General features: G+C 41.0%; 2 protein-coding genes across 2 annotated transcripts in view; both read right to left on the minus strand.

Moving 5' to 3' along the window:
• Window positions 1-335: 335 nt before the first annotated feature.
• On the minus strand, window positions 336-5,898 carry LOC147133159 (protocadherin-10-like). The gene is made up of 4 exons (XM_086013469.1): window positions 3,231-5,898; window positions 1,516-1,577; window positions 1,316-1,428; window positions 336-1,239 (listed from the first exon to the last, which is right to left on the minus strand). The coding sequence occupies exons 1-4, from the start codon at window positions 5,757-5,759 to the stop codon at window positions 929-931; spliced, it is 3,015 nt and encodes a 1,004-aa protein (XP_085869595.1). The 5' UTR covers window positions 5,760-5,898; the 3' UTR covers window positions 336-928.
• Window positions 5,899-6,855: 957 nt separating this feature from the next.
• The window catches only part of LOC147133160 (uncharacterized), a 35,508-nt gene continuing 28,256 nt past the window's right edge, over window positions 6,856-14,107 (minus strand). Inside the window, exons 3-4 of the mRNA XM_086013178.1 lie at window positions 7,066-7,143; window positions 6,856-6,969 (exon numbers count right to left, since the gene is read on the minus strand). Coding sequence (XP_085869304.1) covers window positions 6,883-6,969; window positions 7,066-7,143 — 165 coding nt within the window. The 3' untranslated portion in view covers window positions 6,856-6,882. The remainder of the gene's footprint in view (window positions 6,970-7,065; window positions 7,144-14,107) is intronic.

Genomic DNA, 14,107 nt, shown 5'->3' on the forward strand with positions numbered 1-14,107 from the left:
AACATTATTGGAGATTACAAATGCTCACACCATTCCCACTGTCATGCTTACCTGTAAGACATACTGCACTATTCATGTTTGAACGTATGAACTTAGTAAAATGTACAAGTAAACAACAAAAACAAAACCTACCACTTAAAAACAACATGTATAAAGGCCCTGATAGACCAAATCGACGTCAGAGGTCGTGAAACGTCGTGGCGTCTGAATGCGCCGTCTGTTTGGTGTAGTGGCCACTGCCGTAGTGTCGTAACCCGTCTGTAAGCGTCTTGGGCGTGTTTACGTATGTTGAATCGGCGTCGCCAGTCGGGACATTTGATCACTCTGATTGGCTGTTAGCTTTATTGTGAATTTTATTAACATAATATATATGCTATACATATTTTGTACAAAGTTAACATTTCTACCCACATACATGAACATGTACTACAATAATGATGAATTCTGGATACTATAAGTACAGATGAGATCACATTACAATCTGTATTTCACAACACTTTTAAGTAATCATGTGTTGCATCTTATAACTGTCACAGGAAGACCATCACCTGTGTTCTCCATCTGAATTGTATTATTATTTGCATATGATATGAAACATAACAGTGAAAACTACTCAGAGGAACAACCTTTCCACCATATACTACACGTTTTGAGGATGAATCAACTGTTACTATTGGATGACCTAGTTAATAAATGTTTACTGCTGAGAAATAAGTAGGAAATCCTATGAAAAGTGGATGCACCACATTTTAGCATAAAATCAATGAACTTGGGGCACACTATTCGGGAAAACAAAACATTTTCAAGTAACCCCTAAAATAAGCATGTTTTACTTCTAACTACCGTGAATTGCTTTTTGAGTATAAAGTTCTCACGGGAAGACTATGAATATATCATACATCATACACAGTGTGAACAGTGTGGTGTCTTATTTAAAAATACCACTGCTTATGAGCCCATCATCTTTGTCATACGGATGTTCATATTTAGAGATTAATTTCTTTTTCTTCCCAAAAGTAGAAAAGGTGTTGTAGACATCCAGGTCACCTCGGGGCGCAAGCTTGAGTGTGCTGTAGCCAGATGTGGTGCCGGGGATGTACACGTTGTGCTGATAGTCTGGTGCCTCAGAGGGAATGTACACATTGTGCTGGTAGTCTGGAGTATCAGACTGAGGCTGCATGTACTTTGGAGTCCAAGCGAAGTTGGGATTGGTTTCATCTTGAAGAGACATCTTGCAGTCTGTAAACATGGTCATTGAGAATGATAACTGCACACTGATGAACTGCAAATCTGCACTTACAAGGACACCACTCACCACTTATATGGTTTCCCCAGGTCCAGTACTGTGGTGCCACAGAGCAGAAATACTCTTCAGTGTCATACCGCTGTGGACGTGATAGTGTGCCTGTCATATTTCCAGAACTGTACCTGAAGAGGTAAAAGTACAACTTCGGCATAAATTCATACATGTGCATGTAGTACATGTTGTGTATTGTATTCTGTTGACGTATTCACCTCTTGTATGCTGAATTCCGTTGATTCTTGGTCCAGGTCCAGTCCTTGCTGGAATACTTAAGCTGCAAGGTTGAAACGTACCAAATGCAAATCAATAACTTGCTCAAGTACAACAAATGTGTTTTCTGCTTGACTGGTGTGCCCTTTTCTCCTTTATTTATATTGACATTCAATAGCTATGGGTCTGTATCTTATTGAAGAAGACAGGCAAAAGAATCAAAACCACATGGGGGGCCTTTCTTCACGCCCAGTGCAAGTCTAGTACGAAGCACAATCTAACTGTGCGCATGGGTGGAGTTTTCTGCCTTTCGGTATTTTGCTCGACTTTCACAGGTAAAATTGGGCGTAACTGTGCCGTTTGCGCCTTCGTGCGGCGTTGTCGGATGGAACGTAGCCCACTCCGAGCCAATCATAGCGGCATCCCTCATTTGCTTTAAAATGAGGGCGGTCGGAGCGTGGAGTGCTTGGCATGGTAGAAACAGAAATAGAATATAATAGAATCATATCATGTGACGTGGGCAATTGCACCAACGACCATGCGTCTGTATGTAACCACACCCCCCAATAATAGTTGTGCCGTATGGTCAGGGGAGTGCTATTAAAATATTTTAAGATATTAATGATTAGAATTCATTAAATGAATTGTTTTCTACAAATGAAATACAATGACATCCACCAGACTTGTCGCCGAATCTGTCTGCCTGCACTCCAATCAAATACACCAAAATTGTGGTACCCCACTTGCGCCACGAGTTAGACATGGTTTTAGGTAGTCTAACATTTTATTTACTTTTTCTCACCAAATAGCGATATGCACCCGGGGAGTGTATTAGAAAATGCCCTCCGTCTGCCTAGCGACATGCTGTGTGGTCTACCAAATTCACAAAAACGGTAAACACGATTTGCCCCAGCAAAAACAATATGTGCCCGTTTTTACGCAGAGCTCAGTTTATTTTCTGGGACTAAATTACAAACTCAGCATAATGTTGTGCAATTCTAAATCTTTCAAAAAAGCTGTTCAGGTATACCCAAGTTTGCAGCTGCATTCCCTACTACAAATATGTAAATAAGGATTTGATAGTAATTTGCTCTGGAGCAGAGTTGGGGAAAAAAAACAACAACTTTTCACAGGTTTGTAATTTGCCATATACGCCTGGAGTCAGAAAAGGCAAACCCTAATGAGATCATCTTGAAGTAATGAGGGACAAATTGATTTGGTGTGAAGTATCACACTACTTGGGATGCATGAAATGACTAATGGAATGAATAATTAATGTGGTTGCAAATTTAACAATTCGCAGCTAATCAGGGACAGCTCAACATTTGGATGCATTCTCCTGATGACATTTACACAAATGAAAGTTTAATATATACTGCATATATGTTGAGATCAACAGAAAGATTCAGATCCAGTAATTGAAATAGGAGGTATTTTTTTCCTGCCCCACTTTTTTGTTTTGGTTCAATCACGTCATTGTTAAAGTCTGAGTCACACTGTACTTTTATAATACGTCCGGTGTCGTCACACTATGTAGTTTTTTTTTTCTAAATTCAGCCTCGCAAAGGTACGTGCCAGGATAAAGTAACACATATCGGACTAATTGATAATTCAAGGAAATATATTCAATGCTTGCCAGGAGGACCATCAAGGTTTATGCATCTAAAAGTCTCATCTTGGAGAATACAGCACGTATTTGATGTGCTACAGTTGTTACCTCTTTTTGAGTTGAAGTTCTGTTGTTGGCCAGCTCATTACGGTCCAGCGTGCTCCAACCAGATGTCAAGTAGTCTGTGCTTTTGGCATTATTCTGTTGAACAGACAAAACTGGACTGCAGGGTTTGAGGAACATGAAGTCGCTTTTAGAAGATTCTGGCGTCAGACACATCTTGTAGCAGTAAGCTTGCGGGAGCGCGCCATTGCTGCTTGCCTCGGCGCATCCGACCGAGTCTGTTGACATTCTGATGTTCAAATTGGAATTTTTGAAGATGTCAGTGCCGCTGGGTGTTACCGAGCGACAGCAGCAACAGCACACGTTCGTGGAGGGGAAGTTGGACTCTTTGTTGGACACTCTGTCCTTCAGCCTCCTCACAGTAACAATGACGATGATAGCCACTAGAAATGTTAAGGAGATGGCGCCTAGAGACACGATTAAGTAGAGGCTAAAGTTGGAGCTGTGATGGGGGCTCAGTGACAGGTCACCCGAATCGGGCTGAGATTCTGGCATGCTGTCAACCACTGACAGAATGATGGAAACTGTGGCCGAGAGGGGGAGTTGGCCATTGTCCTTCACCAGAATGACCAATCTGTGCCTTGTGGGGTCTTTCTCGACTAACTGTCGTATTGTCCTGATTTCCCCTGTGTATAAAGCCACACTGAACAAGCTTGGGTCAGTTGCTTGGAGCATTTGGTAGAAAAGGCGTGAGTTCTGACCGGCGTCTGCATCCACTGCTCGTATTTTGGTGATCAGGTAGCCAGCATCCACAGATCTTGGCACCGCTTCACTTGGGGGTGTCCCATTTTGAGGAAGAGGTGACACAATGACAGGTGCATTGTCATTTTGATCCAAAATAAATATAGTTACTGTAACGTTACTGATTAATGGTGGGAATCCAGCATCTTGAGCTTGCACTGTGATTTGGAAGTTTTTTAACTGCTCGTGGTCAAATGACCTGAGGGCGTAAATATTCCCATTATCTGAATTTATAGAGACATATGTAGAGGCAGGCATCCCTTGGACGTCAACTTCTATTATAGAATACGAGAGGTATGCATTTTGGCCGTAGTCTGGGTCCTGTGCTGTCACAGAGCAGATGGAGGCCCCTGGTGCATTATTCTCAGTCAAGTACACAGTATAGGCTGGTTGTTTAAATAGAGGCGCATTATCATTCACATCAGACACTTGGACCACAATGGTTTTCCTTGTAAATAAAGGTGGAGAACCCATATCTCTTGCAGTGAGTGTAATGTTGTACTCTGCCACTGTTTCCCTGTCCAAAAAATCACTTGTCACTAACGTGTAGTAGTTTTTAAAAGAGGAGTGCAGCTGGAAGGGGATCAAATTTGGGATCTCACAGTCGACGTTGCCGTTTTCTCCCGAGTCCTTGTCCGTGACGCTGATGACAGCAATGACGGTGCCTGGGGGCGCGTCCTCGTGCACAGGTGTGGACACGGACGTCAGAATGACCTCTGGGAGGTTGTCGTTTCGATCCAAGACGTTCACCAGCACCTTGCAGTGGACTGCGACAGCGGAAGGACCTTTGTCCTTTGCCTGAATGTAAATTTCATGCATCCTTGCTTTTTCATAATCGATCACCCCCTTCACTTTGATTTCCCCCGTGCGCGCGTCCACAATGAAAAGCTGGCGCACTTTGAGGGGCGCGTGTCCGCTGAAAGAATAGGTTATGTCTGCGTTGGTGCCCTCGTCTAAGTCGGACGCGTTTAGTTTGATGACAACAGCACCTTTTGGTGCGTTTTCCGCCAGTCTTACTCTATAGAAAGATTGGTCGAATACTGGCGCGTTATCGTTGGCATCTAGAACAGTGATGTCAATTTGCGCAGTTCCGGACCTCTCTGGAGAACCTCCATCCACCGCCGTCAGAACCATCTGGTGCGCGCTCTGCTGCTCGCGGTCCAACGGGTTTTGGAGTACGAGTTCGGCGAATTTACTGCCGTCACTTCTTGTCTGGATGTCCAAAGTGAAATGCTCATTGACGCTCAGCAAATAAGTGCGCAACGAATTGGAACCCACGTCCAAATCTTGCGCGCTCTCAAGTGGGAAACGGGACCCCGGCGACGCAGATTCCGAAATGTCCAGATTAAATTCGGTCCACGGGAAACTCGGGAAGTTGTCATTTACATCCAGAATTTCTACTTCAACTCTGTACAGCTCCAGAGGGTTTTCGATAACCACTTGCAAATGGAAAGAACACGCCAAACTCTGCTCGCATAGTTCCTCGCGATCTAGCCTCTCGTTGACAAATAAAACTCCGTTTTCCAAATTCACCTCCACGTACTGCCTCCTGGTACCGGAAACGATGCGGAATCTTCGCGCAGAGAGTTTATCCAAATCCAAACCCAAGTCCTCTGCAATGTTTCCCACAAAGGCGCCATGTTCCAGCTCCTCTGGGATGGAGTAACGAATCTGTCCACATGCCGAGTCCAAGAAACAAACCAGCAACGCAAAACCACAAACTATGGAGCATTTGACGCACACCTTTCTTCTCTTCACCCCTTGAGTGTCCATTTGGAGGCTGTCTTTCAACTCCCATCAAAACTTGCCACTGCTGACAGAGGCTTAATTGCGCACAATTCAGTTTGGAGGGCAAACAATAAAACAACTTGACATTGGCGGGACTGATGCAGCTCCTGTCTGCCTCAGAGAAAGGAGAAAAGAAAGGGGGGGGGGTACTCGCAAGTGGGCTATCACAGATTAGCGTGAGTGTGTGCGCGCGTGTGCCCTCCTATCATTGGCCCTACTGTTTCAATTGGAGGCAAAACGACATCTGCTTGGATAATCTTTACTGCCCAGTAGGCCGATCCAATTCATGTCACACTCCCAAGGCTTGAAGTGCATTTAAACGTGCTTGGTTCACCTTTGAGACCATTTGATCAAAGCAGAGACATTACAAATAGAGAAGTATTTTTGCTATTTTACACGTATTTTACATGCTGAGGAACTGAAGGGTGATGTGTTGATTAATCTTATTTCTCAGGTAACACAATTGTAGATCCACAATCCTCAATTTACACAAGCATGATAATCCTTAATATCTTGGTGAAAATGTGGAATGACCAAGTTGGAACATCCTTATATGGTCTTGCTTAGGTTGTGGTTATAATTCTTGCTTCAGGGTCCATGACAACAAATTTTCATCATTCAGGTAATAAAAGAAAAGTGTTTCGAGCTTCAAGTGGAAATAATTCAAGGGCATTCATTATACCTGCACCATCCAGATATTTTGAACTATACCTTCAGAAAGATAATAATAATTATTAACTGATATTAACTGAACAATACCGCTATTATTGAGGTAGCGATCAATATAGCATTATTCTGAGGGGTGTTTTTTTTTTTTTTTTTATATTTTTGATATAATACGCATGTCGATATATATATATATATATATATATATATATATATATATATATATATAGGATATTTACAGAGACTGAAGTGGGAATGAGCAGACGTGCACATTTATTTGGATGAGGAATGGCCCCAGTTTTTCCACTTACAACACGCCGTCCAATTTGGAACAGGACAGCCGAAATGGCACGTTCCAAAAGGCAGTCAGCTTTGCTGGAACCTTTTGTTCGCTGAACATTGACGCTTGTTCGATGAGGGCTTACCTCACTCTCATGTCGCTTCACTCAGGCAGAAGGTGGCGGCTGCAAGCAGTGTCGGACACTGCACGCGACTGCTTGGGAGGCAGGCTCATGTTCATCTCCACACGCTGGGCGGACAGTAAGGAGCTAATGTTGTTGTGCTAACACCTTTTGTTTTAACGGCCTGAAGCTAGTTGTTGCTATTAGCCATCCCGTTATCCTACCTTTAGGAGGGAAGAGGATGGGGGTATAAAGATCCAATCTGCCTGCCCTGCTGCTCGCTGCAAGCCACCGTCTCCCTCCTGCGAGTTGACACAAGTTTAGCGTAGCTAAATGTCCAGAATATAACCAGTCGGGGTTTGTGTGCACATTCATGCTCTTGTCCGCTTGAGCTTGTGAAAGTGGAGGAGCAATCGCCACGGTATTTTTGATTTTGTGGCGGTGATCATGATGAGATCACGTTTTATGTCAATAAATCCAAACTATTGTGCAGAACACAGGTTTCACAGGTTGCAGTGGACAAGAGTATTAATGTGCATTTGCATTTTGGTGGCAGTCGGTCGCCGTTTTAGACAACAGAACTGACAAAGCGAGCAATATTACCACGCTTGCCTCCCTCCCGTGACGTAGACCGCTGAGACCGAAAACATAACATAAGAGACGCCCCAACAGGGGGCGGGGCAATTTGTCGTAAATCTAATCACAGAAAAAGACCTTAAATCACAACAGAGTCTTTTTTTGGGGGGGAGGCACTTTAGTACTGATTTTTACATGCAAACCTGTTATATAAGTGCCAATGTTAAGCTCACCCAAGTGTCACTTTAATAATGGTGCCATGTAATTAAAAGCACCATGCATCCACTGGAACTCATGAGATTGCACCTATAATGTTGTGGACTGTGAATGAAAGCGGACATATAGAAGCACACTTCGGAGAGTATTATCACTTAAACAGAGCAGTTTTATCTCTTTGAGTCTGCTCAATGCACGCTCGACCCATTTGCTCCAAAAAACACAGTTACCCTGGCTGAAAGCTGAAAACACAATCTGTCTGCAGCAGTGAAACCGCAGCAGATGGCGAGGTTTTCCACAGGCTCATGCTCTTTTTAATTAATGGAATGGAGATTAGAGGGCATTTTCCCTGGATCATTAGTGAACAGAGGAATTAAGACATTTTGTGAGAAATAATCCCAAGGCTATCCATGTAATGCACATGTGGTTTCCTCTCAGTGGTCATATTGACCTGCTTTTCACAGCCTAAGTGCACGGCATCACTTACCCATTGCACAACTAAGTAGCTAGGATAAGGGGACACGACCACCACATTTAGGGATCAAAAATACAAAAGAGATTATCTCCCTGTCACTCTTGCTCGCTCTCTAACACACGCGCATACTCTGACAATCTCCCCCTTTCACTCACTCAAGGGCAAAAGTAGAATACCAATCCTTTTGTTTTTAACTGATTTTCTGTTTAAAACCTTGGGATTTAAAAAGGTTGGAGCTATAGGCTGTGGCAAATTCTTACTCTTAATCGTTTTTTTGTATAAAATCAAACATGATCTGCATTCTGCTATAATGGTTTAAATGGCATGCCGTGTGTTTTGAGGCCAACTAATTATTTTGAATTGGATGGTTTAACGTCAGAGGGGGAAAACACTCCAGATTTTCTGCACTACCTTCTCTGAACATGCCATCAGCAAAATAGTACTTTTCACATGATTGACTGGTCTGGTTATGGGGTTAATAACAATTGCCACCACTGACTGCTCCCTCTTATGTATTAGTTGCAACGCTACGATTAAACATTGATGCGACAACATAAGAAAAGTCCAATTTAAGGCAGGCCGAATAACACAGATTAAGAGTTATGCACCTGCATAGAGACTACTGAATATAGGCTATGGATACGTTACAAACAGCGTGGTCTGTGTTCAGTAGAAAAAAAATGATTCAATTCGCATCTGTACATAAACTTAATTAATGGATTCAGCCATTCAGTAGGTTTGTTCAAACATCAACAATTACTTCTTGCACTTGGTTGACTACAATTTTGTGATTAAACTCTTTCCTGCATTAAGAGATTTTTACCCCGTTTTTTTACAGTATATCAAATGCAAGGAAACTTGCTCAAAAGTTGTTATAGGGCAGTTTCATCTTGTTCATCATGAAATGAAAAGTATTCTCAGCTCACTCAACTTGTCTTTCAAAAAGTAGCTTTAAAGCTTTCATTCCATCATTCTTTGAACCTCCTACTTGGGTTTTCAAGAGGTCATCACCTGTATTATGAAGCGAAGTAGAGTATGGATGGCTGAAATGAAAGTTGGCAAAACACATACTGTATATCTGTTATTGGAGTTGCCACACTCGGACCTTCAGGCACATATTTACTATAACCTTCAAAGCCTTTGACATTGAGTGCTTCTCCGAGGAAGCCACTGCCACAGTATTGGTAAAATGAGTTGACCTTACATCTTTATTTCCTTTTCATTTTCTAGTCAAGAATGAGAAGTAATATACAGTACCATATATTGATTTTTTTTTTGCTGTTGTTATTTGCAAATCAAAATGCACTTGAGGCAATGTCAGTGAAACATGACATTGTGATTTGTCACTGCTGGCAGGCACTTTGTAAACAATCACATCCTGGCTACATCTCATGGAGGGAAACTGATGGTTGGAATATCACGCTTTGTTTTATTATGAATTTTTCCGTTTGAAATTGCGCGCTTCTTATTGATGTTGTCTCACAGTTTACATTGTCACTTGAAATAAAACACATCTTTACAGGTCAGTAAATTAATTTACATTATTTACAATTATGATGTATTTTTTACTAACAAATTATGAACCCAATATAATATAATGGCTTCTCAGTTTGCATGATAATGCTTAAAATAAATAATAATACAACTAAAACTTGTACTTTTTGGTCACTTAAAGAAGCTTATGAAACCTTACTGAAGGGTCTGCAACATTTTCATAATTGCCAACTTCAATTTTTCTGACATGCCTCATAAAATGACATTTATTGTGATCTTTTAATAGAGCCCTAGTTAATCAGGTGGCAAAAGTACTGTACAAGTACAGATACTTGCGTACAAAATACAGTGGAAACGTATAAGTACTGATTCAACTTCACTTTTATGCTGTCAAAACAACATGTTCCCATCGCTTTCATAACAGAGTAACAATGCTAAATTAGCTAATGATAAGAACTGAGAAAATACATCTTACTTGTAGCCCAACTGGGGACTTGTGTTTTTTTTTTTTTTTTGTCAGTTTAAAAAGATAATGTTTGAATGCCAGATGCTGATGGATTTATTTTATGCATGCACAAGATGCATCAGCCACAAATCATTTTTGCCAACAGGGAATATCTTGCATTGTCGCTGTCTGGTTCACATTCCTCCATGTAGCTGCTGTCCCTGCTGTCACCCCATGATGTTTTGACAAAGCAAGAAAGTACATACATCTGTTTTCGAATGTAGGAAGTAGAAGTAAAAAAATTATTATGGACTCGATTTCGCAGGTTTTAATACCTCAATATGTTTATTGTATTTCCTGGTTAGGCTGCGCCACTTAGTCTCTGCATGACTTGTCTCGTTATTACTGGTAGTCTCTCATGTGTGTCTTTGCCCTCATCTGCTATGAACACTGTCTTCCTACATCCTACTTCTTTGGTTCCCTTGCATCCATTCTTATATGCTTGTTTTTCTGCATTTGGGTCCCCAGTCTGTACCATGAAAACAATGTACCATAAGCAGATGTACAATGTATCTTTAATCTTGGCTTGTCACCAAACATTTCATTCAACACATTATTCATGCATGGTTTACTTGCTTGTTAAGTTGCATAGTTTTTCTCACTGCATTTGTATTCTAGTTAGTACTCAAGGCGCAGCACATAAAAAGCAGATCATGCAAACATACTTACACATGAGGAAACCATAGTCGCTCTTTGACTGGAGATTACAGCACAATTGAGGTCACTGGCAGATATGCAGGGGCTAAACAATTAACTCGCCGACAAACAGATGTCTCGGCGATACAACACACCAATCTGATGTATCAGTGAGAAAAGCTCTTTAAGGCGATCTTCTTTGTCAAGACAAGGCGCTGCTTTACAGCCTGTCAAGTTCTCCTGTCTAGCTATGGTCCTAACTGTACACAGGTGTTTCCTTTTTTGTGGTTAATGTTAAATGATTATACTTTTCCAGAGCCATAACATATGATATATGAAATATGATGTTGGTGTGTTGTAATGAAAAATGTATCATTAAAAGTACATGATGTAGAATTAAAAATACATACAATCAAAGTCGAAAGTCTAAATCCAATGGTGGCTGCTGGAACATATGGCTATATACACACCGGAATGCCTATCGAGGCATAGCAAATTTGTGCTGAACTACACATGCCCCGGCACAAAAAAATGAAGACGCACCTGTTTTGATTTTTTTTCATTTTTATTTTTTACATCGAATGCAGTCTAATTTCTGTCACCAAATTGTCAGAGGCACCAGAGTCGTACCAGCTCTAGCCGCTGGAAGGTCCATAGAGGCGCAACACGGTCTGCCAAATTCCCAAACACAATAAACTAGATGCCCCAGCATGAAAATAAAAGATGCACCGGTTTTTACACCGAACGCATGGGCGACTATCTAGGAAAATGGGGCCTAATGTGTACTTTCATGTGTTTTTGGTATAAATCGCCTTAATAGCATCCTCTTTTGATCAGACTCTTTAATTCCTTCAGTATCTCCTCTCAACCCTCTAAAAAAGAAACTTATTATTTTGACCCATTTAAAATTGCACTCCTTTAGGTCAGAAAATCTATCATTTTCAACCAATTGTTAACCAAGCAAAGCTAAATACAGTACTTTATTTTTGCTCTGCTTAGCTGTGCTGCTGCAGGTCATGTTCTGTTGAGTACATTCTTGTGTCCATGTGTAAAATACAGGTTTGGCTGGTAGAATAGTATAGAATGTAAATATCCATAAAGCAGTCCAGCAACTTGAGTCTCAAAGAATATACACTAAACGAGATCTCACAAGGTGCATGACTTAGTAGTAACAGAGACCTACTCTAAACAAATATGGTTGGATTTACAGATTTAAACAGTAAACAACAAGCAATAACAATAACAATAATAGTAACAATAATTACAATAATAACAATAACAACAACAATAATAATAACAATTATAATAATAATAATAATGACATTGAACTTATGACACTTCTATATATTTTGGGGGCAAATAAAAAAGAGATTTATTTCTAGCTCAGTTGAGGGGCTTACTATTTTAGTGTGTCAATGACTTGCAGCTCCATATTGCACGCTTGTTAGCATAGTAATAGACTAATGCAATCAATTTGCATAGTGTTGTGTGAAAGTGTCGCTCCCTGCTGGCAGTTTGATAGAATGCAGCTCAATTGGCTTGCTTTGGCGCCGTGTGTCAGAAGTGACTGCGCAGTAATCACGGGGACGGACTCACAACCAGTAATAATAATTATACAAACATAAATACCCAAAGCATTTTTATGATTTCTCTGAACAAAATGCTTCGGCACATACATGCTGATGATTATGTACAATTATCTGCTGTTTCTGACATTATCCATGTCACATTGATCAAAATGTGTTTGAGTATAACGAGTTTCTATTGAATAGTCCCACCCACCACATTTAGGCATTAGTTCATCACATACTGTAATTCTTTACATGCAAACAAGTGTTCAGCATATTTGTCATATTTATCATGGAGGATCCAAACGCAGGAGGCAAAAATAAAGTGCAATATTAAAGAAACAAGGCACTGGGATAACAAAAAGGTTGAAATCCAAAAACAACAAGGATCGAAGGACTAAATAAATGCTCTGGAAAAAGGACTCGGACTTGACACTGACTGCAGCAACAGATAAATGACCACTGACAAATGACAACTAACCGACAAGGTCTGAAAGAAAGCGGGGAATTAAATACAGACAAGTTGACGATACAACGAGGAACACCTGGACAAGACACAGAGGGTAGGAGGGAGCTGATTGGCTAACACCTGGGACCGGGATGATAAGCACAGGTAGACTCAATAACTTAACGAGAGACAGACAAAAGGAACGCAAGAAAAAACCTGAAATTAAAAAGGTCAAAACCAAACTCAAAAGACACACTATGACAATATTTCTATACATTTACATTACATTTTCACTTTTCATTAGGCTTTTCTTCCAAGGTGAATCTTAACTTTCCCTAATGAAGGGATAACATCTTCCATATACATAAATATATAATTTACATATTAGAATACCGGTAACAGTCATCCGAATTTTAGCCACAGTTTATACCAGGACATCCCTCCACAGTACGTTACATTTTTTGAGTGGTAAAATGTCAAATGTCAAGAATTGCCCCTGTGTAACGTTATATACACATACAGTATATAACTCATGGCACCATTCAAGCTTGCATTCCCCAACAGTATTCCCTTGGTTGCGGAGCACTGAGCGCAAAATTCAGTTTGAGGTCAGGTAATGTGATACAAAAACACCTTTGCTGTGCTTTTGCTGTTATATTCAGTGTCTGTAATTATTAAAATAACTATATTCATACAATCATTCATATCCAAAGTAGAAGTCTTAGCAAGATTGCAGCAGTGGGCTTGGGGCAACGTGTAGTTGCCTTGTGTGTGTGCAGGGGCAAGGGGATATAGTAGGGGGCCTGTGTCCCTGTCGAGCTTTATGCCTAGCAACGCCCCTCGTAATAACCTCCTGTGACAACACGTCATTAGCTCCTCAACTTACTCGCAAGCCCCTATATGGACTCCATAAGAGGACATTTTGCATGACACCGCTGCCTATGGTTCATTTTACAATCAATGCTTATTGCACTGGTATAACTTTTCCCTCCTCCAACTCTCAACTGCTGCCACTTATGTCCTAAAGGCTGTCATCGCCGCTCTGTGTGCTGATGCCTATGAGGCACCTCTCCTCCGCTCTATTTTCCCCAATTCAGTCAAGCCTCTGGTTGTTTGTCAGTAGATGATAGCGCAGTTATTCACTTTAGCTTGCAGCTTCTCCATAGCTTTGCCATCTCATTTTGGCAGCGTGCCCCAATTCTGATAATGTCCTCATGATCTGACTTATAGGTGTGCTGTAGTGAAATATCCATGGATGCATACTTGCACAGAATATCTGCTGCATGGATTCCCATTATGATGGCTATTATCAATAAGAGCCTGGGATGTGCTCTTTATTTGGAAGTGA

This window comes from Filicampus tigris, chromosome 17 (assembly GCF_054856515.1).
Source record: "Filicampus tigris isolate MCC_2025a chromosome 17, RoL_Ftig_1.0, whole genome shotgun sequence".
Classification (NCBI taxonomy): domain Eukaryota; kingdom Metazoa; phylum Chordata; class Actinopteri; order Syngnathiformes; family Syngnathidae; genus Filicampus; species Filicampus tigris.